The 27771-nt window shown below is 53.6% G+C and overlaps 1 protein-coding gene and 1 long non-coding RNA gene across 2 annotated transcripts; one reads left to right on the top strand and one right to left on the bottom strand.

Annotated features, from left to right (window-relative positions):
• The first annotated feature begins 665 nt into the window (after positions 1 to 665).
• Positions 666 to 1836, top strand: LOC134427923 (uncharacterized). Its single transcript, XR_010030262.1, has 2 exons — positions 666 to 708; positions 1380 to 1836. It is a non-coding gene; the product is annotated as an uncharacterized LOC134427923 (long non-coding RNA).
• Positions 1502 to 22764, bottom strand: YWHAG (tyrosine 3-monooxygenase/tryptophan 5-monooxygenase activation protein gamma). Its single transcript, XM_063174111.1, has 2 exons — positions 22518 to 22764; positions 1502 to 4954 (listed from the first exon to the last, which is right to left on the bottom strand). The coding sequence occupies exons 1-2, from the start codon at positions 22602 to 22604 to the stop codon at positions 4298 to 4300; spliced, it is 744 nt and encodes a 247-aa protein (XP_063030181.1). The 5' UTR covers positions 22605 to 22764; the 3' UTR covers positions 1502 to 4297.
• Between the last annotated feature and the right edge of the window lie 5007 nt (positions 22765 to 27771).

Here is a 27771-nt window from a genome sequence, read left to right as displayed (position 1 = left end):
TACATGGCCGAGGTCAGGCCCACCATGTCCCCCGATGTCCCCTGCTCACTCAAATCCCACTAATCCCCCCTGAGTCATCCCTGGCCGACGCTGACCTGGGAGGAATCCTGCACTTGTGAGGCCCCTGTCCGAGCCTGGGGGGCTTCCTGTGCCCCGAGCCCCTGCTCCCCACCCCTCTGCCCAGCAGTTTGGGCTGTGATGAGTTTAGCAGGTCTCAGGCAAGCCCTGGGGATCAATGGGATCAATTCCCGATCCTGGTGATTGATTCCTGCTGTTGGGGTGTTGGGGGTCACTCCTGTGCTTGGGGCGGGGGGGGTTCCCATTTGTGTGTGAGGCTTTTCCAGCCCCAGCCTCACTCCAGGGGAAGAAGCCCCCAGGGAGCATCCCCAGCCCTCTCCCCTCTCCCGTGCCCTCACCACGGTGATTTTCGCTTCCCAAAATAAGCCGGGGGTGGGGGCTGCGGCAGGGCCACGGCGCTGGGATGGGGTCGGGGTGTCCCTTCCTGTGTGGGGGCGCCCTGTGAGCCCCCGGCCCCTCCTGCTCGCAGCCCTTGCCGTGGCTGGGGTGGGCGCTGCAGCCCCGATCCCTCGCAGGGCGCTGAGTCAAGGCGCATTTTCTGTTTATAGCTTGGCGGGGAGGGGAATATTTTTACAGCGTGAGTCACCGAGCGTGTGGCTGCGAGCGGAAAAGCGTCGGGAAGGGACGGAGGTGGGGAAGGACCGGGGTGGGGAAGGAAGGACAGAGGTGGGGAAGGGACGGAGGTGGGGAAGGGACGGGGGTGGAGAGGGACGGAGTTGGGGAAGGGACGGAGGTGGGGAAGGACGGAGGTGGGGAAGGGACGGAGGTGGGGAAGGACAGGGTGGGGAAGGAAGGACGGAGGTGGGGAAGGACGGACGGGGGTGGGGAAGGACCGGGGTGGGGAAGGACCGGGGTGGGGAAGGACGGAGGTGGGGAAGGACGGACGGAGGTGGGGAAGGAAGGACGGAGTTGGGGAAGGGACGGAGGTGGGGAAGGACGGAGGTGGGGAAGGACCGGGGTGGGGAAGGAAGGACGGGGGTGGGGAAGGAAGGACGGAGGTGGGGAAGGACCGGGGTGGGGAAGGGACGGGGGTGGAGAGGGACGGAGGTGGGGAAGGACGGAGGTGGGGAAGGACCGGGGTGGGGAAGGAAGGACAGGGGTGGGGAAGGAAGGACGGGGGTGGGGAAGGACAGGGGTGGGGAAGGAAGGACGGGGGTGGGGAAGGAGCGGGGTGGGGAAGGAAGGACGGGGGTGGGGAAGGAGCGGGGTGGGGAAGGACCGGGGTGGGGAAGGAAGGACGGGGTGGGGAAGGAGCCACCCAGCCCCTCCCGACCCCTCCCCGCGGCTCCCCCGCCCCGCAGAGCCCCGGGAGGAGCCCGAAGCCTGAGGAGGCCGCGGATCCTCAGCGCTGCCCCAGGAGCAGAGCCCGGGCTGTCCCCGAGCCCCCCGAGCCCCCCAGAAAGTCGAGACAAGGCGATAACAATTAAGCAGCGCTGACGTCAGATCTGTAAGTTTATTTGCTCAATGTACGACGGCTACATAATGACTCACATTCATGATATTCCATCACTGAGGAAAAACTGCTAAGAATGGTCCGTGTGTGAAATAATTCCTTACAGAAACACGGAGTTGGAAAAATAATCACTGATTAGACCTTAAAAATAGTTCACTGCATAACATGACAAAAAGCACAAACAAAGGCTCATTCAAAGAACACAGTCATTGTTCTCCTACACTGTAATAGTTATAATTTCACCATGACGAACACCAGACATTAAGATTAAGCTAACACTGGTGTTTTCTTTTGCTTTTTTTTTTCCTTTTTAAAAACAAAATCATATATAATTGCATGTCACTATAGCAACATCCATAACAGATCAGTTTGTTACGATCACTATTTGGTAGAGCAAACTTTACCCCCGAAAAAAAAAAAGGAAAGAAAAATAAATTAAAAAACTTTAAAAAATTTTTGAAGACTATTTTGTCATAGGAATACATAACATCTACAGTATAAGTTAATAAATTTCAAGCTACTGTATAGAAATACGACACTAGCATGCACAATATTGTATCAATAGAGTAATGGAGCAGTAATCATTTCACTGGAGAGACAGTATCATAGGCAAGTGCATCTCTTAAAAAATGAAAGAAACCATTCAAGCTGCTTAAAAATCAAGTCCCTGACCCCCACTCCGTTTTTAGCCCTCTTGTGCCATCTCTCCTGCATAAGTTTCCTAAAGCAGCCAGAGCAAAAAGCCAAAAAGAGTAGTAATTATTTTGGGAAAAAAAACCATTAAAAAAAAAAAAAAAAAGAAGATAAGTTTTGTAATTCCAGTAAATCACTTCCAATTATACAGCTGGGACAACACTGCTCACGGGACACGGGGGTGGATGAGAGGGAAAGCCTAAAGCATCTCCCGGTCCTGGCACACAGCGGCACCGCACACCCTCACCCTGGGGTGCTGCGCCCCCAATTCCTGCGGGGCACTCGGAGCAGGGGGAGCCTGACCCAAACCAAACCAAACCAAACCAAGCCAAGCCAAGCCAAGCCAAGCCGGGCTGGGGCGCTCCCGGGGCCGTGTCCGTGCCCCAGCGGTGCCGTGTGTGCCTCACCACGTGCCGGGCTGGCTCTCGCAAGGGCCGGGGAAAGCCTGGTTCCAAATCAGCGTCAGAATCTCAGAATCGCGGTAAGGATTGAATCAAAGCACGGGTTCTCCTCGCTGCGCGGCGCTGGGGAAGCGCTGCAGGGAACAGCACTGAACCTCCAACAACCATGGAAAAAAATCAAAATTAAAGCTAAACTTACTCAAAATGGGGTAAGTAGTACCTGCTAAGCAATTCAGATGCCCCAACTCCCACCCCCGGCCGGATCAGACAGACTGAGAAAAGATTTTGCTAAGAAGAGAACTAAGTTCCTGGGCTCCCGATGGTGGACAGAAATGTCTATGATTGTAGCTCTTCCCTTGAGGAATTTCTCTACCAAATTAGTGTCTAAGCTCCTGAAGTTCACTCATTACACCACAAGCTTCCCCAGGAGAAAGGAAAACGCACCCGGCTTCCCTGGTGACAAACAAGGGAGCCCTGGGTGCTGGAGATCTGCTGACAAACCTCATGGTACAGTGGGAGAAAGTCAGGCAGAGTGAAATGGCAGTGCAATCCCTGAGGAAGCAGCTGTGGCACCTTAAATCAGGATGGTCTTTTGAAATACCAAACACAGTACATGACATACAGACCTGAATGCTCTTTTTTTTTAATATTTTTTTATTGTTTTTTATTTAAGTGGCATTTTTTTTTTTTAAGTTTAAACACTTCCCCCTTTGTCTAATTAAGTTCTTAAACCTTTTGCTGTGGACTTAAAATAGTTGAAACAGCCGCTAGCCAAGCACCTGTTAAGCTGTTGACCAAAAAACTAGAGCAGCTTTGATGTTCCTGGGGCGGGCGGTCTTCTTGCCTTGGGCGACACAGAATAGCTAAAGCCAGTCCACAGGCGAGGACTGCTCAGGAAGGCAAGCCAAAAGAACTAGCAAAAGAAAGAAAAACAGACAATCAAAGGCTTGATGTCATATGGCTGTAATGTAGAAATACTGTAAACTGCAATTTAGTGTTAATACTGTAAGCTACCCTAATAAATATCTCAACCAAAAAAAAAAAAAGAAAAAAAAAAGGAAAAAAAAGGAAAAAAAAAATAAAGATTGGATGGCCTAAATCCCAGGGCTTTGCAAGCCCCAAATTCTTTAGTTTTGTTGGTTTTATTTTTAATTCCTTCTCAATTTGGGGATTTGCAGGCAGAGCTGCAGAGAGAGGCCCCGCGACGTGGTGCGGGCACACGGCACCTGGGCTGCGGAAACAAACGCTCGAAGCCTTACTGGAACCACAGAACTCCCTTTTTTTTTTTTTTATCCAAATGTTTTTGCGTTGCTTTCCTTCCAAATGAGGGCCATTCCATCCACGCAAATTCGTCTTAAAACCCTTTTTTTTTTTTTTTATTTCTAGCAATAAAGTTAAATTAAAGACAGCTCCACTTGTATTAATAATCTACAGAACAGTCCATATGCCAGTGAGGCTGCTATTCCATACCAGCACAGCCAGCCTGACTTCCACTAGTGGTGTTTTGGCAAAAATGTCAACGAGGCAATCAAAGACAGGTTGTGGGGGGCCTCCCTGGGAAGGTGTCCCCTCCCTTTCCCTCCCCCACCCCGGACCCCCCCCCACTCGTGGGAAAAAAATAAAGACTGCAGTAGTTAGCATCAGCGTGCGGCTGCCAGTCCATCGGGGGGGTCTAGTTGTTGCCTTCTCCGCCGTCGTCGTCTTGCTGATCGCTCGTCCAGAGCGTTAGGTTGTCGCGGAGGAGCTGCATGATGAGCGTTGAGTCCTTGTAGGAGTCCTCGTTGAGGGTGTCCAGCTCGGCGATGGCGTCGTCGAAGGCCGTCTTGGCCAGGTGGCAGGCCTGCTCCGGCGCGTTCTGGATCTCGTAGTAGAAAACCGAGTAGTTAAGGGCCAGCCCGAGCCGGATGGGGTGGGTGGGCTGCATGTGCTCCTTGCTGATCTCGTGGGCTTCGCTATAGGCCTTCTCCGAAGACTCCACCACGGTCGCCCTCTTCTCGCCGGTGGCCACCTCGGCCAGGTAGCGGTAATAGTCCCCTTTCATCTTCAGGTAGAAGACTTTGCTCTCGTACTGCGTCTCGCTGCAGTTCTTGATCAGGTAGTTGTCCAGCAGGCTCAGCACATCCTGGCACACGGCTTCCAGCTCCTTCTCGATCTTCTCGCGGTAGGCGCGGACCATCTCGATCTTCTTCTCGTTGCCATCCGCAGAGGTCTTCTGCTCGATGCTGCTGATGACTCGCCAGGACGAGCGCCGCGCCCCCACCACGTTCTTGTAGGCCACGGACAGCAGGTTCCTCTCTTCGTTGGACAGGGGCTCGTTCAGCTCTGTCACCTGCGTGGAGAGAGGGGGAGAGAAAAGAGACGTCTGGGTTAAGCCCCGGCCTTCTGATATCCCCATCACTCCTTTGGGTGTTCCTGTGTGTCTCTAGAGAGAGGCAGGAGGAGGCAGTCAGCTCCAAAGTCCTGCTCTGTCACCCAGCTCTGCCTCTGCTCCCATCCCAGCAGGAGCCAGATGGGAAATCATGCTGTGCTCCAGACCCACAACAAAAGGAGCAGGCCTTGGGTTTTATTTGAGAGATCAGCATCTTCCAGAACGAGAAAAGTCTTCTAGGAAAGAGATGCCTTTCACCTGCAGGATGAGAGCTGGCGATGCAGGGACAGTCAAAGCGAGAGGGAGGAGATGGTCCAGGGTTATGAGCTACTTGCATGGTTAACACCACCCAAGCTACAGGGTGTTCATCTTTTCTACTTCCCACAAGCTTCAGAGACACCCAAAGAATCTCTGAGATAGCACAATTACAACTCCCTCAGGCACCTTAAAAGCTCACAAGGTGAAGGGGAAATCCCCCACACTGGGTTTTCCTCACTGAGGTTAACACTGTTACCTGCCTCATGCACCACAAAAACCACAAAGGGATTATGGAGATGATGAGCACAGAGCTCCCTCAGTAACCTGGGAAGCACCACTTGGTATCACAATAATCCCATTCCAGCTCCCACAACACCATCACTGCCTGGAGCCTCCCAGGCAGCAGCTTTGGCCAAGGCTGCACCAGCTTCCCACGACCTGGAAGGAGCAGGAGGAGCCCTTGCAGCAGAGAGGACACCACACAGCAGCTGCACACGGCTGCTCCCCGGGCTGGTTACAGCTGCCAAGTGCCACTTTGAGCCTGGGCATGGCCACTGCCCCCTTTCCCCCAGGACACACCCTGGGCACAGCCACCTCGGAATCAGGCCACCAAAGCAGGAACCTGTGAGCCACCTCAGGGCAGTAAAGGATTAGGTAATGGTGTGGATGTGAAAGGCTTCTGCAAACACTGAGTCACTTTCACAAGGATGTGTAAGGACAAGGTTTGCTCTGGGCCCAGATAACCACATTTATGGTGGGGAGCAGGAGGCCAAAGGCCCAGCCAGGACCTCATTTGAATGGCCTTGAATGACTCACAGTTGCTCACACCATATTGACCTGCACATTCCAGAACATCCACTCCTCCTGCAGCTCTTCAGCCATGCTCTGGCTGATGTCTCCTCCCAAAACCAGGCCACAGCTAAGCCTGTTTCCCTCACAGCAAGCAGAGTCTCTGATCAGACCCCCTCCAGCCCTCTCCCTCAAGGCAGAGGCAGCAAGCAGAGCCTGCACTCCCACCCCTGCTGCTGTGTGCATCTGTGCTGCTCCACAGGATGCTCCAGAGCCTGGCAGAGGAACAGCAGACCCTTTTCCAGATGGAAGAGGGTCTTGCTGTGCAAACCAGCACAGCTGCTTCTGCTGCAGGGCGAGAGACAGTGAGGGAGCAGGGAATGGGCGTCACATGAATGAGGGCAGGATCTCCTGGGACTATCAGCAGCTGCCAGTGGCACAGGGCAAAGAGCACAGAGCAGGGTGCCAGGGCAGCTGCCAGTGCTCCTGCCCAAGGTAAGCAGGGCAGCGATGCCACCCCCAGCTCCCAGTGCCAGGCCAACCCTCACACCCCTGTCCTGGCCAAGACAACGGTGGCAGTTTAACCACAAGGCCCTGGGGTCCCTGTGATATCCTGCTTCCTGCAGCAGGGCCCAACCACAACGAGCCCAAATACCCGTGGTGAGACACTGCTACACTGCCTCCAGCCTGCCTGCTGTGCTGAGGTCTCTGCTCTGCAGTTTTACAGAATGCCTCCCTTTGTTCTTCCCTCTCAATGACACCTGCACAAACCACAGTAATGATTCTGTGGGTTAAAGACATCTTTGGGAGCACAACCAAGGTGTGCCCCTGCCCCAGAGCTTCTGGGTTGTCTGTCCTAAGAGATAGCAAAGACTCCATCAGGTTACCTGGGGGCTTATCCCACCTAAGCTGCCCTGCTTTGAGTGAGGGATTTGGAAATAGAAGCATCCAGAAATCCCAGCCTGAGTTATTCTCCTCCAGCTGTAAATGGAGTGTCCAACACCAACAGCCATACAAGAAACTCACTGACTCCAAGAGTTTTCTGTCATGACAGGGGTTGTGGAGACTGATCACCAGATGAAATTTTGCTTCTAGCAAGATGCTCCCTGAGAGGAGACACCAGTTCTGAAGTGAGGAACAAGCAGGTGCCCCACAGCCAAGTCTGCAGATATTAATCACTGCAGGAAGAAGTAGATTTACCTCCTCTCACCAGAAGAGTCTTGCTGGAGGACAGATTTATCAAAACTACAGGGAGTTTCGTGGGATTAGCTTTGCCATAAACATTTTAAATTCGAAGCTATTAAGGATTACGGAGGAAAGTCGCCTGTCAAAATCCTTTCAACAAACTGGCTGACAGATGGAAGGTACACCTGTGGAGACAGCAGATTGCCCTAGGGAGCTCACAGGGAACTTGTAAAAGCAGGAAGGGAGCCTTGTTAACCATGTCACTGCTTCCTAGCAAGACCCAGACTCCCAGGAAGGAGCACCGCAGAGACATGGCCAAGATGTGACAAGGGTGGGGACAAGAAGCACGGCCCTCAGCAGCAGGAGAGGGGAGAGGCTGCAGTCCCACACATTTCAGTTTGCAATTGAGCTGAGGGAGGAAGAACAGAAAACCATCTGGCTCTTGCATTCCCAGCAGGAAGAAAATGCAAGATGCCCAGGACACAAGGTATCAGACAGCAGGCTACACTGAGCTGCCTTGTCAGTCAGAAAAAGGCAGCAAATATTTATCCCAGGTTCAGCTGCCTTTGAGGACATCTCTGTCTGCCCAGAGATGGTGCCCTCCTGCCTGTGCTGGCATTTCCTGGCACAGCCCCCTGCACACCCCAGACTGTGCAGTCACTGCCACTCTGCTCTTCCACAGCACTGCACTGTTGTGATGTGCTGTAATGTCCCATTTTGGCCTTCCAGGTCATTCCCCCAGGTGTGCCTGTGCCTCTCTCCCTTCCCCCTTGCCCCCATGCTGAGTGAGTCCTGTCAGTCAGGCTGAACATTCCAGCAAGGCGTCGTGTGGTTGGTCGAGTTCAAAGGATGCCCCTATGCCCAGAGGTCATTGGCCTGTCTGGGTGTCATCTTCCCCTGAGACCCTGCCCCTCTCACCTGGTTGGTGCTCACCTGTCCCTCCCCTCCCCCTGTCCCTGAGCTTAAAAAGCTGATCAGACCATGCGGCCGAGATTCTGTTGGAGCAGTTGCTCACGTTCAGACCTCTGTAACCATGGAATAAACCTCTGGACATTAAACCCTCCAGCAGAATCCTCTCCTTTTTCTCTTCACCATCGCCTGAAGCCATTCCTCCTGAGGTAAACGGGGTTCCTAACAAGCCTGGACTTGTTCAGTGCCCAGCTGCAACCACCAGCAAGCCAAGGTGTCTCTGGGGTGACACACCACAGCTGCTGCCTTTGGCCCGGCAGCGAGGGTCAGACTGGCCCAGGCACAATCTAACTGGGAATACTGGGAGCCTTTTCCAATACTGCACCAGTGCCCATCTCCAGCAGAAACTACTCCAACACCCCTGCACCAGCCTGTCACATGCACGTGGGGCTGTGCCTTCTCTGCAGCCTGTGCTGGCCCAACAAATGCTGTTTGTTTTTTTCTCACACTGCAGGATACAGAAACAAAGTGAGTTCAACCAAGCCACTGGCTAAACAGCAGGTTCTGATATACTGAGTTTGTAGCATTGCACTGAATGCTTCTGATTGAACATCAAATAAGGCAATGTCCTGCATCAGGCCTGAATCACACTGCAGCAGTCACATCATGGAAGGGCAGAACCACCCCCTTTAACTCAGACCCTGAAGGGGTTTCACCTCCCCAAAGAAGGGATCAGGTCCCCTGATGCCATTTCCAGCACTGTTACATGGAGTCAGAGATTTCAAATGGCCAAAGGAAAATCCTAGCTTGGCATTAGGAGGGCTTGGCAGGAGCACAAAGCCATCAGGCCCTGGCTGCAGTCTACCTGCTCTTTGGGAAGCTCAGTTTGGAGTTTTACTTCCCTGGCTGCCAGCAGGGAACAGCAGAATTTGCTCTGCAAACCCCAGTAACTGCCCAGCCTCATCTCCCTCCTGTGCTCATGCAGACCAGGGAGAGGGGCAGGAGATGCAGTGTCAAGTCCTGGATGTGGCACAAACAGCCAAGGACAAAGATCTGATCCAATGATGGAAACTTGATACAGGAAACTCTTCTGGCTATTCTGGAAAAAAAAAAAAAAAAAAAAGAACACAGCTGCCAGGAGCAGACTGCACAAGGACACCTAGGCAGGGAGCAGCCCAGGCTGCCAGGCACTTCCATCACCAAGCTGGACACTGCCAGCTCCAGTCCCACCAGTTCTCTGATGGCACAGTGTCTGCACCACCAGACTCCAGGGCCCTTAAGCCATGGGGAAACTCCCTGGGTTCCCACTGGACAAAAATTACTGCAGGTTTAGGGTTTATACTGCTTGGGAGACCAGAGGCTTGTACCAATCCAAGCCCTCTGATTTGCAACAAAGCACTGCAGAGGCAGCACCGTGTCTGAGAAGGTTTTCCTGATTTCTCCACTACAGCTGGAGCTCTGACTCAGCACCCTGCCCAAAACCTGGCAGGCTCCTGGCATGCCCAAGGATCACATTGCAGCCAGGCAAGCTCCAGCCTCTTGAGGAGAAGCCAGGGAACAAGCAGAACTTTACCTGTGCCTGATGCCAAGGTATGTAAACCCCAAAAGCCCAAGGGGTGCTTCCACAGCACCTGCTTTCTGAAGTATCCTGATTAACAGGCTTTGGTGAGACCCACGGGGAAGGTTTGCTCCCACAGAACAGCAAGTTAGGTTGGTTAGGGGCTTATTCCAGGACTCCCATCCTCCACTTCTCACCTTGCAGGAGTAGGTCTGAGTATACATCAGGAAATGACTGTTTTTGAGGTCCCTTCAGTGACTGCAGTGAAGATCCATCACAGGACTTAGCTCTACCTGTTTATTCTTGCACACTTTTCACTTAGTTTGATAATTAAGTGCCCACCCATTTACAGCTTCTGCCTGGCTTTGATGTCTTATCTTAAAGCAGACAGCACTGGCAAGCTGACAGGACCCAGAGATCCTTCCCTGGGGAATACCATCAACATCTGACAGTTTAACCCATGTTATAAACCTCAATACTTGCTCTTCTTATTGCTTAAAAGAGAATCTGAGTCCTTCAGGACATCAGACAGCTACAAAAGAGTGAAGCTTTCCTGGAGAGACAGAGACAGCCATGAGAACTTCAAACTGTTCACTGAGAAAAGCTTTTAAAGATCATCACATCAGAGCTCCTCTCCCACCAGGATACACAACATCCATCTCCCCTTCAGCACTCGTGCTTCCTGTTCTATCTACAGCTCCTGCACCATGGAATTAAATTTGTTATCTCTCCACACAAACCCCCAGCAAGTGCCTTGTTTTCCTTCACATGCAGCTTGTTAGTGTGAGCTCTGGCCTGAAGGTCTTCTTCTGTGTTTCATTTTTTGAAATGATGTTCTGACCACTGAAATGCCTTCTTGCTCTGTAGCCACTGGCAAGGGGAGCACCCAGCACACAGCCCCTCCAGGCTCAAGGAGCTGAAAAAGGTCACAACACCTGCAGACATGTCACCTCCTCCCATCTCCAGCTGCTGTCACATGCTGGGACCCCACCACCAATGAGCAGGGACAAGAGGACACGGCCTCAGGCTGTGCCAGGGCAGGTTCAGGAAGAATTTCTTCACAGAAAGGGCTGTCAGGCATAGGAAGGGGCTGCCCAGGGGTCTGGTGGAGCCCCCATCCCTGAAGCATTGAGGAAATGACTGGACATGGCACTGAGTGCTCTGCTCTGGCTGACAAGGTGGTGACTGGTTAAAGGTTGGACTCTCTAACCTTGAAGCCTTTTCCAACCTTAATGATTCTGTGTCAAGACCACCTTTAGCAGCCCAAGTGTGTCATTTTGGAAGGTCATGACAGACAGACTGCCTGTTTTTTCCTGTCCCCAGCTCGCCCCAGCTTGAAGAAATGGCTGCTCTCAAGCACATGAAACTGCCACCATTAGCCAGCAGCCTGGTGAGAGTCACGACTCGATGCCACTCAACCTCCCCAAGAGCAGCCTCTCCCCAAGCACCAGAGTGAGCTGTCCTACAACTCCATCACAGCAGTGGGAAATATGCTTTTCTTAAGCACTGTCCTACTTTGGTGAAGTAGGCGTGTGTTAAACCAGACCTAAATCTAAAATGTTCCCAGATTGGTTTGGGTTCCTTTCCCTGTTGCCTTGCCTTCGCCCCCATGTCACACTTCCAAAGTGGAAGTCACACCAGAACTGCTTCTCTCCTTGCTGACCCCTTCTGCTGTCCCCTGCTCATGCTTTAACTCAGTGTGGCCAGGGGGGTTTTGGGCTGTAGGTCAAACCCTTCCTCTCATCCCACACAAGACCAAAAAAAGGCACGTGCAGGCTGTGGGCAGACACAAGTTCCCCACTGCCTTCTCCTCTGCCTGTTTCACTATGAATAATCCTCTGCCAGTTCCTGTTTTCTAAGCTGGCAGGGCCACTTCACATCACAGGACAGCAGCTGAGGGCACATGGGATGGTTCTGGCTCTGCCATTGCATTTCAAATTGCTCCCAGTGCCTCAAGGACCAGTGTCTGCAGAGAACTGTTTATTGCTTGCAGCCCAACTGCATCTCAGAGGCTACTCAGGTGCTCCAGACATCAATTAGGATTTCTGCATGTTCCTACACTTAACAGCAGCTTTCATCCCACTCTGCAGCCTTTATTACTTAAGGCGACTTTGAACCACCCAAGACAAAGTCTTCAAACTGGGAGATGTGGAAACCAAGAGCTCATTTATTTTATTGGCCTTTGTAGCTTAATAACTGCATGTGATTGCACTGCATTCAGGTTTGATCAGTCCTTGGAGCCTGCAGACCTCCTGCTCCAGTTTCAGTGTGGCTGTCATGGATTTCAGTTGGAGAAAAAGCAAATTTCAGCTGCTTGGGTCATTCTTGCACATGAAAGGTTGAAGGGAGCCAAGGTGAGAACAGCAGTAAGAGCAGCAGAGCTCTGAGCTGCTCCATTTTGTGTCCCAGCCCTTATCTGCAGCACTGCAGTCCCAGCACTTGGGATAATGACTCTGGGTTTCTTTCCACTGCAGAACACCTGGGTGCCACTGATTTGTGTCCCTGACTTCTTCTGCAGCTCGAGATAAGGCAAACACGAGGGAGCATCTGCCTGCCATGGCTATTGTGGACAGAGAGCAGCCCAGACACATCCCAGTCACCAACTGGAAAGAAAAACTTTGGCCTCCCAGCTTTGTGTATGTTCAAGTGTTGTACAAACAAATGTTCAAGGAGCTACAAACCATTTCTGAGTTAGCATTGCACAGTCCTGTCACAGAGAGCTGCTCCTCTAGCCAGCATGTGCTTTTGAGCCAGGAAGGAATTATGCTCAAGTTTTCTTGTTTTCCTTATTAACACCCTGATTCCCATTAGCCTTACTGACAGGCTATTAAACAAGATGAAAACTGGCTGGAGGACAACTCGTTTCAGCATCTTGCTGCCATTACCTGCCTCGTGCTCATTAAAAACTCTCAGGGAAAATGATTGACCTCTGTTGGCCTAGTGCCTCCCAGCCACCAGATGGAGAGAGCAGCAAGCCCAAGCACATCAGCCCCAGCATTTGAGGGGATTGTCACTCAGGGCTCATCACACTGTCCCTGGCAGATGGGACACCAGCACCTTTGCCTGCTAACCACAAAGCAACAGAAGGGATGCCAAGCTATTCCTTCCCCAGGATATGGCAGGCTGGCAGCATCATCTGCCCACTGCTGCGTGCTGGGAGTGCCTCAGCAGCAGCACAGGATCAGCACCACCCTTCTCCATCACCCAACAGCTTGGGGAGCTCTCCTGCCTCGGATTATCTGCTCTGCTCCCTGCTGACAGCCTGGTCTCCAAGCTCTCTGCCAAGCACGTGGAAGCCCAGTGCCACAGCGTGCCACTGCTGTGAGAGCTCAGATGTGCCCCTGGAGCTCACAGCAACTTTCAGGAGCTCAGAGTTGATCCGTTGATCCTTCTGGAAGGAGAATGACAATTCATGGTTGCTATAGGCTCTTCTGGGCTGCATTAAGCTTTTCCAGGTGAGAGCTGAAGAGCTCTTCAAGAGTAACTGCAGTTCTTTCCTCTGAAACATTTCTGAAGAGTTTACAGACTTGGGGGTTTTTAATTTCTGTTTAAAAATTATTCCTCAGAAGACTGCACCTGCTCACAGGCTTTTGAGCTGAAGCAGCCATTCACAGGATGGCCACTGGACATTTCTAGAGTCTTAAGACTTGGTCCATGCAGAGGAAGATGGTTTTTTTCTTTCCAATTCATGGTAAAACAAACCCAAGCCAGACAGATTTCAGAGACTCTAGATAAATGCACCAAGTTTCATGTGGGGAGGGTGTTTAGTGCTGCTGGGAGCATTAGCTGCTTAAAGATTTACCTCACAGCTTCCAAGGGTACTAATCTGGCTCAGATCTTAGTGCTTTCCTGCTCACCTCCAGCCCCAGTGCCAGGCAGGAAGAATCCTGCCACCAGATCATCAAATCCTCCCCAGAGCATCAAGTGCCAGGCCCTGTCCTTAATCAGGGGCTCAAAAACTGCCTGTGCCCACGACCTCTACCCAGCTGAGCCAAGAGAGAAGGGATGCTGTGCCATGGGCAGGCCACCTCAAGGCTGAGAGCAGGATCTGGTTGCTGGCAGAGCCCGCTCCTGCTCACTGAGCAATTCCTGCCTGCTGGCATGGCTTCCTTTGGCATGGCACTGCTGCCATGGCAGCTGCAAGCTGCTGCTCCAAAGGGTGAAATGGGAGAAGCTGCAGCCATGCAAAGCTCCCTGCAGTGAGCATGCACGATTTTTAGCTGCTCCAGGTCACTCCCACAAACTCTTTGGGAACACCTGGTTGTTGCACATCAAGGTAAGATTCTGGAAATATTAAAAACAAGATTTTTGCTCTAGGTCTCTTGGTCTGCAGATCCAGCAGTTCCTTGCTGTCTCAAACATGTTTTACCAGATTAAGCAAGAGACTTCCCAGAACACCCAGGTGGATTCCTGCATGCCAGCTCCACGATAGGTTTAATTTCTACATCAGTGAGTAAGGTGATTATCCCTCCAGATGTACTTTACCCTCCCACTGCTTCAGGGATTTCAGGCTTGATCTTACACATCTCTAGCAAAGACAATTTTATTTAATTTCTTAAATGAACTTGCAGAAAAGAAGAAAGTCAAGTTTTTGCTCTGGCAGCTTTCTGGAGCACTGTAACTGATTTTAAATTACAAGGAGGGTCACTATCCTAGATCCAACTGTTTAACTCCCCTCTCCGGGTTGCAGCCATCCCCTCCCAGCCTCTTCTGAAGCCCAAGGAACTCCCACCACAGATTTGATCTCAGTTCATCACAGGTGACAGAACCCCTGAGGTGCCAACATCATCTTGACACCACCGAACACAAGAAGCCAAGCTCCCAGATAATGAAATATTCACCCCATGTAACAAAGCCCAACAGCATAAACAGGCAAAGCTCCAAGGCCTGCCCCAGCTGGGTGTAAATCAAAGGCTGTTAATCTCCCCCAAGTTCCCATTCACTGCTGCATTAGCCTTTTACAAGTAGAGATCTCCTACAGCAATTGCTGAGCGTGTCTGTCAGCACATGGCACAGCAACAGCTTCTCCACCTACTATGAATAAACCTGAGGCTGCTGAGCACAACTGTCCAAACAACGTGTCCATCAGCAGCCTCGTTAGCACTGGGGCTCAGCCTTCCCACTGGTGTTTTTCTAGAGCCTTGCTGAAACCATCTTAGAGAGGAGTCAGAAGCACCCTGACACGCCAAGCAGCTTTGCTGGGTACGTAAGCAAAGACACATCCCAAGCAAGCCAACCCATCTAGAGAGATCAGAGGGAATTTGCAAACAATTAAGGAATGGTTTGCACTTGGAATCCCTGCAGACTTGGGCTCGTCCAAGCACAGCTGCCTCGAACACCCATACACGGACTCAATTCCAACAGCTCCTTCACAGAAAGAAAAACATTAAGTACTCTAATCCCTAATCTGGGGATCACTTTAAGGGAATCTCACGCCATCATTCTCTAGTTACTCTCCTGCTGCAATTAACTAATGCACTGCCCCTGGTCACTGGATCATTAGCTTGGGGCCAAAAATCAGGTTTGTTTAATATCTAATTGAGCATGTACTGGGTCATGCCTGAGATGTGACTAAATCTGGGTTAGCAGAGAAAAACCTCAAACTGGGGGAAGTTTGCCCTTAAACAGGCAGACAAAGGCTTTTGTTTCACCAGCTACACGAAGGCTTTGCTTTTGAGAGACAGTCTTGTCAGTGTTCCCTGCAGCACAAGAACTGCTGCCTCATCATTTCAGCTCCATTTTCCAGAATTTACCATTTCTGAGCTTTTCCAGATTATACCAAGATAACCAGCATGAGACTCCAGGGTGAAGATCAACCCTTCTGATTTACCAGCCCCAGCAGCTCCAAGGGCTCTAACCCACAGAAGGGACCAGAAAGATGCAGCAGCTCAGCCTCACATCATTGTGCATTCAGAAAAGATGGACCAAGCCATCCCACTGCTGAGCTCCTCCCCCAGAGCCACGGGTGGGAATCCCACATCTTGACATCTGGATGCTGAAGCAGTCAGACCTCTTACTTAAAAAAAGAAATAAATTTAAACAGCAGAATGAAAGTCATTTTGTTGCCACTTTCCTTCATTTTAGGCTGGGAGGAAGGACTTTGCTCATTAGATCAACAGCCAGGGGGAAAAACATTCCCACAAAGCCATTTTATTTGCATGAGGAAAGAAGAGTTCCCCCACCTTCCATGACCAAAAGCTGCACTGGCAGAAGCACAGGCAGAGCCTGGCAGCCAGCAGCCATGGCAGAATGTTTTATCTCAATGCCACCAGCATAAAACCAGCCACCACCATTTATCTGGCCTGCTTCTCCAAGACAAGCCAAAGGTTTCAGAGGCTGACAGACAAAGCCACCCAAAATCCAGCACAGTGACCAATCCATTGCTACTTCCCTTTGTTTTAGCTGGTTTCCAGGCTATCACTGCAAAGCAGTGACCATCACCAGTCAAATCGAGTCATTACTTATGTTTTCACTCAGTTTTTGCTTCCCAGACATTTTCCAGAAATGCTAGTTGCCATTTCTCATGTGCATCTAACCCTTGGGGAACAAAACCTCAGCTAAGGACCAGTTAGGTTAGTTACCTGTCCAGTAAAGAGCTGGTTGAAGGCTTTCAGCTTTCCAGAAGGAAAAGACAAAGACTTGACCAGCAAAGGAAAGAAGGTCTAAGCTGGCTCCAAACCAGTTAGCACAAAAATACTCCTCCTTTGGAAAAATCTGCCATGAAAATACTCCTCCTTTGGAAAAATCTGCCATGAGCTGCAGAGCACTGGAGCCTAGGAGAAGGCCTGGAAGCACTGAGGGTGCAGCACAACCTCAGCCCTGCCTCACAGCTCTGCCACAGTCAGGTGGAGATGATGCCTGGATCCCATCAAGGCTGTCAATGGGAAGCCAGACAAATGCTGTTCCACTGTGCTTTGGACTGCAGTTATTGTAATTTGCATTCACATTCTGCTGGCAGCTCAGGAGGCTGAGCAGGGCACGAAAGCACAAGGCAGAGCACCAAATGCCCCAGGCACTGCCCCACCTGAGGAAAAGCTCCCTCAGGTCAGACTGGAGGCATTTTCCAATGCCTCCTTCCCTGTAGCTGCCTCTGAACAGCCTGGTGCTTGGCTGGGACAGGAGCAGCCAGCTCTGGTCTGAACTAGTCTGACAGTCAGACTGGAACTGAGCTCCCAGCACACCTCTGCCAAGGAAAAAGCAGCACCAACAAGTTCAGCAGTGCTCCACATCCAAGGACACGTCTGAGCTCACACAAAGCCACCTCCCAAAAAGCAGCTGGTTACTCAAGCACTAGCAGGTGGGACTCACAAAAGCTTGGATTCTTTTTTTCTTAAATACGTACCCCTGCACACAAGTTCTGTGCATGGCTTACTTGGCATGAAGCTGCTCCAAATAGAAGCTCAGGATTTCAGTGATGGACTTGGTGCATTAGGCCCTGCCAGATGTGTCACCATCCGTGGAGTTTTCTCCAGCTGTGGGGTCATGGATACCACTCTCCTCCCCAGCCCCTGCTCCATCAGCTGCACCCTGAGCCATGCTTCTCCCCCTGTCCTCAAGAGCCACAGCTAAAAGATCCAATGCTCAGCTCCAAGCCTGCAGAGGCAGGAGAAATATCAGGCTTTGAAAAATCCTTGTCCTTAGGATTGTGACCTTGGGGTCATTGTGACCCAGGCCCCCCACAGGCGAATGGGGTCCATCAGGTCACTTTTACCCCAGCTCCCTGATCTGAAGCTTAGCAAGGCTGAGGCTGTTTATTCCTCCTTGGAAGGCCAAGCTGAGCATGCTCCTGAGCAGCACTGATGCTACTGGCCAGGTACCACAAAAGTGGTTCAGTAACACACATGAAGAAGGGGAACAAGTATGGTGGGGATCCTCAAATTAAGGAAAATCTTAATTCTACCAGCTGCAGAAGCTGAGGTAGGACCGTGATTTTCATCTCCCTGATCAAAAACCAAATCTCAGCTGCAGGAGGAAGAGGGATACACCACAGTTATGTGGATAACCCTCCTGAAAGCACCATCCAGAACATCCATGAGAACCACTAAGATGATGTCAAAGACATCATCCAGGTTCCAGGAACAGTGTGTAGGTCCCTAGATGCTGGAGTTTTCAACCCAGGAAACATTTCTGGAGCTGAAGTTCTGTGGTTGTCCCTAAAGTATTCCAGCAAGCCCAAGCACACATCATCATTGTCCAAGCAGTTTATTCCAGAGCAACTTTGGGATCAGCTGATGAACACAGCTGGGGCAGACAGAGTTTATCAACTGACATTATGAAGTTTACTTGGTGTACTAAAGCAATTAAATCTCCTGTGAACCAGCCATCTTATGATCCCACACGAAAAGCAGCAAATAAAGGTGGTTGGAAAAAAAATTAATAAATCAAGACAACTCCCACCAATCTTTTTGCATTTTCATGGTTAGACATCATCCAATAGATCTACTGGATAAACCCAAATAATCCAGGGGTTCATGGAGAGCCCTTGCTCACGTTTTACTGTTTCTATGTACTCAGCTGCTATATTCTCCATCACAGTCTCAATTTCATTTCTGTTTAGTTCAAGAAGAGATATTTTGGGTCCAATTCACCTTGGATTGTACATCTGGCCAACTAAGAAACCCAGCATGATCCTGTAAGTCAGTGACTCTTCCTAAATGGACTAATTAAGAACTCACAGGAGCTCAAAGAGGAATTTTCAAGAGCTTGATGTGCTGAAGACTCCCAGTTACTGCGAGCAGTGTCCACTGCAGCCACCACAGAGGGTCCTCATTGATACCTATGTGTGGCTTAGGAGCAGATGTGACTCAGGCTATGGCCACGAGGTCCCAGGGCTGAGTCACACAGAGACAACCCCACACTGTGAACCTCTACAAGGTCAGAAGGACAGGAGCCCCTGACAGCCACCACCCTGTGCTGAGCCCATGCACCTCCAGGAAGGAAGCCCTGCTCATGAGTGAGGCTGTCTGCAATCCCCAGCACCACTGCAGTCCCCCAGTGCTCTGCAGGCACCCTGAGGCTGGGCACCATTCAGTGTGCCTGCACAAGAGCATCAGTGCTGCCATGGCATGCCAACAGCTAATGACTGCAACCATCCACCTCAGCACTGGGAATGGCTCTGCAAAGCCACCCCCAGCCCCCCTGGGAAGTGCTACTACAGCAGCTCGCACTCCTTGGTCCCCTCCCACCATCACAGATGGCCTGCCCAGCACTCCTCCTGGAGAAGCCTTTCCACCTTCACCACCCTTTTGTCTGTGCACACTGCGAGCAGAAAGCAGCTAATCATCCCTGCTCTGCTTCCTGGGGACTCTCCAGTCAGGCTGGATTGGTGTTACTGCCCCTTCTTCCAAGGGTGAGCCTGCAGTCTGTGTGAAGCCCTGCTATCAGCACTGATAACTGATGTGGGGGATGATAACCTGCCCAGCTGGTGACCATCACAGGAGAAGCCCACATACCCTGTGCCAGGAGGGCCTGCAATCCCCCATCCTCACGCTCCTCCTCCACCCACAATGGCCATTTACTGCACCAAGCTGTGCTGTCTGAAGCTTGGAGCAGCCATCTGCTTCCCAGCACCTGCAACAGTCCCCCCTTCACACCCACACCTGGTGGTCCTTGCATGCAGCACAGCCACAGCCCCCAAAGTCGAGCAGTGCTCCCCTCACAGGGGACACCCCAACCTACACCACCCATAGGTGCAGTGCAGTAATTTTCCCCACACACTTTGAGAAGATGACTGATTTCCTCCATAGGTTATTGCAATCATTTTGTTCATTCACCTGCACATCCCCTCCATGTAAGGTCTGTGGGGAGGCACGTGCTGAGCTCCCTGGGCAGGGCTGGCCAGGGGCTTGGCAGGGCTCCCACCTCCAGAAAGCCTCCAGCAGCAGCACCACTAATGGATATTGATCCCCAGCCCTGGCATGAGCTCTGACAGCAAAGCTCTTCCTGAAGCTCAACCAGACAAAAATGCATCTTGCTCCAACCACCAGCACTGTGGGAAGTGAAACTCCAGCAAGCAAGCCCAAGGCCAATGTCTGACCACACTGGGGACCAGCAGAGAGCTTTCCTGTCCCCCAGCAGCTGATAGGGCTGATGGCACCCCCAGACAGCACTGAGGTGACAAGGGACATGACCAAGGTCATGTAGACATACCCTGGATCGATGGGCCCAGCCCTGCACTCTTCCTGGGTGTGGCATCACCTTCTGCTCCCTCTGCTAGGTGAGGGATCATCTGCTGTTTTCAGAGACCCCCCAGTAAACCTGTCCCTTTTGGGGGCTGAAGGAGCAATCCTGCTCCTTCAATTAGGGGCACTGGCAGCTAGCACTTGCAAGAAGGAAGGAAGTAGAAGTTATTAGATATAAATATTATTTTTGAGAAACCATTGCCAGCCCAGACACCCCTAGATGAATCAGCAGACAGCAAGAAGCCCAGCACACCATTTCCATTTTAAACCATTAACACAGCCATTCAGCACAGGTTCCCAAGCACACAGGGGCTGAGGCTGAACAACCCATGTGAGGCAGCCACCAAAACGCACGGGTGAGATGAAGCTGCTGGGAAAGGAGCCTCTTTAATGCCCATCACTGGCACCACAGGTCTGAAAGGAGAACCATGCAGCATTTCTCAGCAGGGCGCCAGGCAGGGCTAGGTTTGGAGGGCAGGACGGCTCTGCATCACCTTCGCTAGGCGCAGCCCGCATGCTCTCTGCTACCGCCTGGGTGCATTGCAGCTTGGACCATGGCATATGACATCACTAGGCGTTGCTACGGAAATGAGTGCGAGGTCATCAGCCTCCCGCACAACCGGGGCTGGGGGCTGGGCAGCGCACGGGGATAACCGGCTGGGACACGGCTGCGACACGGCCGTGGCCGCCGCACCGGCCGTGCCGGAGCTCCCGGGGCAGCGCGGTGCTGAAAGGAAGAACAAAGCTCTGCCTTTTGTTTGCTGCTGAAGGGAGGCGGCAGCCAGCGCTCCCGCTGGGGATCGCTTCCTTACGGCCAAGCTACCCGGCAGCTGATAAGAGGCGTTAGCCCGGGTTACTGTTTCACCAGGGCCCGTAAGGAAAAATCACACATAGGAGCTCTAAACAGCACCTGGGGTTCGAGCAGCCAGCCCGGGGAAGCAGGCTAAGAGAAATTCACAGAGCAACGCGGCTGTGAGTCCCGGGCATATCCCTGCTGGCTTTGTCACGGCGGCTGCATTATCCGTAGGAAATGAGCTGTAGGATCTGCTCACACAGCAGGCTTTGCTTTAAAATGAATAGATGCCGCCATCAGAAAATGGTATAAAAGCCGTGGTGCAGCAGAGGGACAGCCCGGCTGGGTTAATGTGATAATATCTCGTTCCGATTATCCGTATTTCATTCCTTGATAAGACATCTCCTCCCTCCCCGGGCTCGGGCTGTGACAGTTTTGTCTGTTTGATAAATGCAAGGTTATTGACAAAATGGTGCAATATGGGCAAACAGCGCTGCACCCACGGCAGACTGCGACATTCCCAGATCGGCATTCACTTTTCATCAGCCGGGGAGGACACCCCAGCTCCCAGCAAAGGTTCAGACCTGACTAAGAAGACAAACATAAAGAACAGTTTTCCCCTTTAAAGCACCCCCTCCCTCCCTCCACCCAGTCTAGCCTCTCTGCAATATGACAAATGCAGAATCTTCTGGAATGACTTGATCCTGCCTCCCACGATTGCTTTGTTTGCAAGATCAGATCAGAGATATGTTTTTTTTTCCCTTCTTATATTGTCAAAATGTCAGTATTGAAGGGGAGCGTTCAGTGTCACAAATCAGATCAGCCTGCTATATGCAGAGTCTTTATTTTAAGAGCGTGAAATGAATACAACATGACTCAATTCATAAATCTCCAACCAAGAGCAGTAAAAATAAAGAGCTTTGACAGTGAAAGGGCTGCCGATCTTTGGGGTCAGGGGCACACGCCACACCACGCGTGGGAAGGGATGCACGGGGCGATGTTTCGGCAGCGGGGACAGATGTGAACGAACCCCCCCTCCCCACACCGGGTCCCCCCCTGCCTCGCCCCCCGGGGCCCCGAGCCGGTGTGACCCCCCCGGGCAGCCCCGCCTGGCTCCTGTGCCCCGCCACGCTCAGGCAGGGTGGGGAGGGGGCACGGGAGGGGGCCTGGCGAGGGGGGAGAGCAGAAATGCGGCTGGAAGGGGATGTGGGGGCATGCGGGGGGCTGCAGGGCTGCGGAGGCAGCGAGCCCCGAGGCAGAGAGGAGGATGTGGGGGTGCTCCAGGGCAGCGGAGGGGGATGCGTGGGGCTGCATGGGGGCAGCAGGGCACAGCGCGGGGGTTTGGAGCAGGGGAGGATGGGGGGCGGCTCTAGGGCAGAAAAGGGGATGTGCGCGACTGGGTGGGGGCCCCGGAATAAGGGAGAGGATGCGGGGGAAGGTTTAGGGCAGGAGAGAGCGATGTGTGGGGCTGAATGCGAGCCCCAGAGCAGGAGAAAGATGTGGAAAGGGGCTCTAGGGCGGAGGAGCAGGATGCGTGGGGCTGGGTGGGGGCCCCACTGCAGGGCAAAGGATGCGTGGGGGGCTCTAGGGCAGGGACGGGGGTCGGGAGAAAGCAAAGTAGCCCTGGATGGGGAAGAGCGGCGGGAACGGGACTCAGCCGGGGGTGTCGGAGGGCGAGGGAGCGGGGCCCTGACACCCCCGCGGCCCCCCCGGCCGAGCCCACCACCCACCGCGGGGAACACGCGGGAAGGGCGAGGGGAGGGCGGCCCCAGCGGGGCAGGAGGAGGAGGAAGGTGTGCGTGTGTCTGTGTGTGTGTGCGGAGAGCGCGACGGCCGCGGGACGGGACTCACGTTCTTCATGGCGGCCGCCATGTCGTCGTATCGCTCGGCTTGCTCGGCCAGCCGGGCCTTCTGCACCAGCTGCTCGCGGTCCACCATCTTCGCGGGGTCCGGGGGGGAGAGGGGCGAGGAGGCTGCGGGCTCCGGGAGGAGGAGAAGGAGGAGGAAGGAGGAGGAAAAGGAGGACGAGGAGGGCGCGGCGGTCTCGGCGCTGCTGCGGCTGAGGCGGCGGCGGCGGCTGCGCCCGGTGCTGTGCGCGCGCCGCGGGCCACCACAACCCCCCTGCGCGCGCCCCGCCCCGCCCCGCCCCTCCGCCGCTGCTCCGCCCACCCCCCTGCCCGCGGAGCACGACGGGAGCTGAAGTCCTAAGGATGGGCAAACGGTGCTGAGTTCATTCAGCCCAGCCTTTCCTCTCAGAACTACATCTCCCATCGTGCCCCGCGCCAAGGCACCGGCCCCTGGCCCCCCTGGGCCCCGCCTGTGCTGATTCACCGGAGCCCGGCCCGGGTGGGCCGCGGAGGGCGCGGCCGCGCCGGGAGGGCGAGGGGGGGTTCGGGAGGCGCCGTGGGACGGGCGGCCCTCGGGATGGAGCCGGGGGACAGCGCCGGGCACGGGCCCACGCGGGGCAGGGACACTGCCAGCCTGGTCCCGCTCGCGGCCCGGGAGCCGTTCCAGCATGGACGCGCTCAGGGCGGGGACGCTGCCGCGGCCCAGGCACAGCCGCAGGCTGGGCTCGCCACAGAGCGGGCTCAGTCACTGCCCAGGCCCGCTCAGAGCCCGCACACGGCCCGTCCTCACCGTGCCCAGTCATAGCCCATGCCCATGGAGAGCCCACCGAGAGCCCACACACGGCCTGTGCCCACTGAGAGCCCACGGGCCCATGGAGAGCCCACACACAGCCTGTGCCCACTCAGAGCCCACACGACACACACGGCCTGGCCTCACCGTGCCCACTCAAAACCCAGGCCCACCGAGAGCCCACACATGGCACACACGGCCCGTGCCCACTCATAATCCAGGCCCACTCAGAGCCCACACACAGTCTGTGCCCACTCGGAGACCACGGGCACTCACAGCTTGGAGCCACCCACAGTCTGGTCTCAGAGCCTGGAGCCATGCACAGCATGGTCGCACTCACGGCCCGACCCACTCACAGCCTGATCATACACCCTGAACCCACCTACTGTCCAAACCCACTCACAACCCACGCCCGCTCACAATCAGATCCCACTGAAAACCCTGATCCACTCAAAACCCACTCGCAGCCCACGCACCATTCCCCCATGGAGACCCTGCGGGTGTTGCTGTGCCTGGGGTCACTGTGGCACTGCAGGGCCAGGTCATGGTGACACATCTTGGGGTGATGTCCCCTGCTTTCCCCTGCCCCCTTTTTCCCACCATGGCCAGGTGCTGATCCACAGAGGAGAGCATTCCCGCTGGAGATCAACGCTGGACAGTGACAGCCACCTTGGGCAGTCACTCATGGATAACCCATGGGATGAAAACATGTCTGCTCCAGCCGTGGGGAGAGCCACTGGGAGTTGTAAGACATCCTACTTTCCTAAAATTTCTATGGATAAAGTGATGCTGAGAGGAGGCTACAGCACTGGGAGGAATGAAAGGCTTTAATGGATCCTGTTTTCCTGAAAACCCTCTGCATAAAGTGGTGCTGAGAGGATGCTGTGGCACTGGGAGAAAGGAAAGGGCTCTGGTAAACAGAGTGATCCCAATGGAAGCACTGTATCCTGCTTGGAGAGAGCCAGGCAGTGCTGATGCACAGATAAACACCGTATTTCATGTGCCACATGTCCCTGGCCCTTCCCAAAGCCACCGTCCCTGCACAGGTGCTTTGGGATATGTGGGGATGAGCTCAGCCATCCCCCTGTGCCCTGTGGTTTCCTTCTGAAACCTCACAGGAAGCCTGAGTGGCACTGGGACGTGCCAGTGTCCTCAGGGCACTGCTGTGGCTGTCCAGAACCCAAACAAACTGGTTTGGGAATGCTGCTGGTGGTGAGCAACACCCTTTTGGGCCAAGATTTTCTTGTGGGTTCAGCACTGCTCTGCAAAGAGCAGAGGACGGCATCGCCTGGATTTGTGCGGCACAAAATCCTCCTTTGTTTACAGCTTCCGAGGGCAGAAGAAATCCCCCCCACTCCGCTAAACACGGCCGGATCCTCTCCATTTCCTCTGCAAAAAGCAGCGGCTGTCTCCTCCCTCGCACCCCGCAGCAGCGCACGTGGCTCGGGGTGAGAACAGCCTTTGTTTGTGCCCAGCCTTTGTTTACTGCCCGGCCATCCCGAGGAGAGATCCCTCAGACAAGGGCAGTTTATTCCTCTGCCCTGATAAAGGCTCATTCACCCTCCCCTGGGGGCTCCGGAGAGCTCCCACCGCGCAGCTCTGGGTTGTTTTCAGCCTGGCGCCAGTTTTGGGACAGGGTTTGAGTAAAAAAACAGTGCAGAATTCAAGAGAATTATAAAGGAGTTTGGTTCCCAAATTAATTTTTCTGCTCTTTCTTATCAGTAATCTGAAGGTATCTGTGGGTATCACCCAAGCCAAGCACGCTCAGATCTGTGAATGAATGAATGAGAGCAGATTCATCCCCTTTTGGGTGATCCTACTGCATTTGGGCTGGATATATGCATCCTCTAACTTGGGAAATAAATAATATTATCCCTTGGGTACAATTCCTGGGTTCTCCTAGACAATATTGAACACAAGCCCAGACCTGAAGAAGTGCTTTTGCACCTGGAAGATCCCCTGATTTCTCCAAATATATCAACAGTTCTAATAAAAACTGTTGCCCCTCCATACAAACCTTTGGAATCTTATCTAGTATTTTCCATAAACCTGGCACATTCTCAGCCAGCCCGACTCTGCTGATTTACAGTGACCCTGTTTTTGCCCCAAAACGAGCAAATACTGATTTATTTCTGTCAGAGCACCAGAGCCATAAATACATTTCCCAACGCAGATGATTTCCTTCCCCATCACAGGTCAGAACAGGATATTCATGATGCTGTAAATTCTTCAGAGTAGCAAATCTGGCTGTAATATTTATCTGCAGTGAATCCAGCCCCTTTTTTTGAGCTCTGATGAATAAATCAACACCCCTCACAACATTTAATTCCTCTCCTGCACAGCCTGGGCAGCAGTGGGGTGAAGGTTTGGTGCCAGGTTAGAAGGTTCTGGTGGGCAGCACGGGCAGCTGGAGGTGTTACCTGGCTGGACATCACAAAATCCCCTTTTCCCACCTCTGGTGCCTGCAAACAACCCTCAGTGAGAGGCTGGGGCAGCTGCTGTGTTGGGAAATCACAATGACCCAAAGGATGTGGGTCTGTTCTGCATATGTCCCAGAAAAACCTAATAACCTGGATTCTGCCTGTGGGATTAAAAATACTTCTCTGCCTTCAGATGTGCCACTTTGTTAATTCCTGTGGCCTGGAAGAAGAGTCTTTCTCTTTGCATTTTCTTGCTTTCCCTGCTACGTCTTGTCAATGCCTTGTGACACCGTGAGGGGAGGCAGGAAATTCTCTGTGACTTGGAGTTTGCTTGGCTGAGCTGCTGACTGCTCTGAAAACGGATCCAGAAATCCTCACCCCTCACTTCCAGCAGGAGAACAACAGTCATGTGCCCCTAGCCTTGTGCCTTGTCCCTCCATGTCTGCCTGCTTGGAGCCAGGGAGATGCCCAGGGAAGGAGATGCTCAGGGAAGGAGATGCTGAGAGAAGGGGATGCTGAGGGAAGGGGATGCTGAGGGAAGGGGATGCCCAGGGAAGGGGATGCCCAGGGAAGGCGATGCCCAGGGAAGGAGATGCTCAGGGAAGGGGATGCTGAGGGAAGGGGATGCCCAGGGAAGGAGATGCTCAGGGAAGGGGATGCCCAGGGAAGGGGATGCCAAGGGAAGGGGATGCCCAGGGAAGGGGATGCCAAGGGAAGGAGATGCCAAGGGAAGGGGATGTCCAGGGAAGGAGATGCCCAGAGAAGGGGATGCCAAGGGAAGGAGATGCCAAGGGAAGGGGATGATCAGGGAAGGGGATGATCAGGGAAGGGGATGCCAAGAGAAGGGGATGCTGAGGGAAGGGGATGCCCAGGGAAGGGGATGCTCAGGGAAGGAGATGCTCAGGGAAGGGGATGCTGAGGGAAGGGGATGCCCAGGGAAGGGGATGCTCAGGGAAGGAGATGCTCAGGAAAGGGGATGCCCAGGGAAGGAGATGCCAAGGGAAGGGGATGCTGAGGGAAGGGGATGCCCAGGGAAGGGGATGCTGAGGGAAGGAGATGCTCAGGGAAGGGGATGCTGAGGGAAGGGGATGCCCAGGGAAGGGGATGCTCAGGGAAAGGGATGCTCAGGAAGGGGATGCCAAGGGAAGGGGATGCTCAGGGAAAGGGATGCCCAGGGAAGGGGATGCCCAGGGAAGGAGATGCCAAGGGAAGGGGATGCTCAGGGAAGGGGATGCCCAGGGAAGGAGATGCCCAGGGAAGGGGATGCCCAGGGAAGGAGATGCCCAGGGAAGGGGATGCCCAGGGAAGGAGATGCCAAGGGAAGGAGATGCCAAGAGAAGGGGATGCTGAGGGAAGGAGATGCCCAGGGGAAGGGGATGCCCAGCAAGGGGGTGCTCAGGGAAAGGGATGCTCAGGAAGGGGATGCCCAGCATGGGAGATGCCCAGGGGAGGAGATGCCCAGCATGGGAGATGCATGGTGCAGGTGTCCCAGCCTGTCCCCACACCAGGAGTTGTCACCACAGGTACACTAGCACATCTGCCACACCAACAGTGACCTGACTGCTTGGTGTCTTCAGCTGGTGGGTGGCAAAGCTGTGAAGGCCAGGGGACACAGGGTGGCATTTCCCAGGGCTGGTGTGGGGGTTTGCATGGGTTCCATCCCCAGGATCCTGCCCAGGCTCCTGCACACCCCAGGGCTGGGTGCTCCCCCCAACTCCCCCTGCCCAGGCAGCTGCTGCTTGGATTGCCCTGAGGAGGGGCTGCCTGCCCAGGGGAGCACTTTGGTGACTCTTGCAGTTGTGTTGGTGGAAAAACAAGCTGAGGAAACTTCTGACTTCAGTGTCCCCTTCCCTGAGGTTGCAGGACAGCGGTGCCCTCATGTCCTCCCTGTGTGACCCCTTACTGGGCCAGACTGTCCCCACCACGCCAATGTTGTGGCACCTTGGCCCCTTTCCCCCAAGCTGCCCTGAGCCTGGCTGTGTGACAGCAAGGGACACAACCCAGGAGCAGGACAAGGCTGTCCCCTGTTCCCCTGCACCTCCCCAGCC

This window comes from Melospiza melodia, chromosome 21 (assembly GCF_035770615.1).
Source record: "Melospiza melodia melodia isolate bMelMel2 chromosome 21, bMelMel2.pri, whole genome shotgun sequence".
NCBI lineage: Eukaryota > Metazoa > Chordata > Aves > Passeriformes > Passerellidae > Melospiza > Melospiza melodia.
Note: the sequence above shows the minus strand (reverse complement) of the source record. Positions and strands in the feature narration are given on the sequence as shown.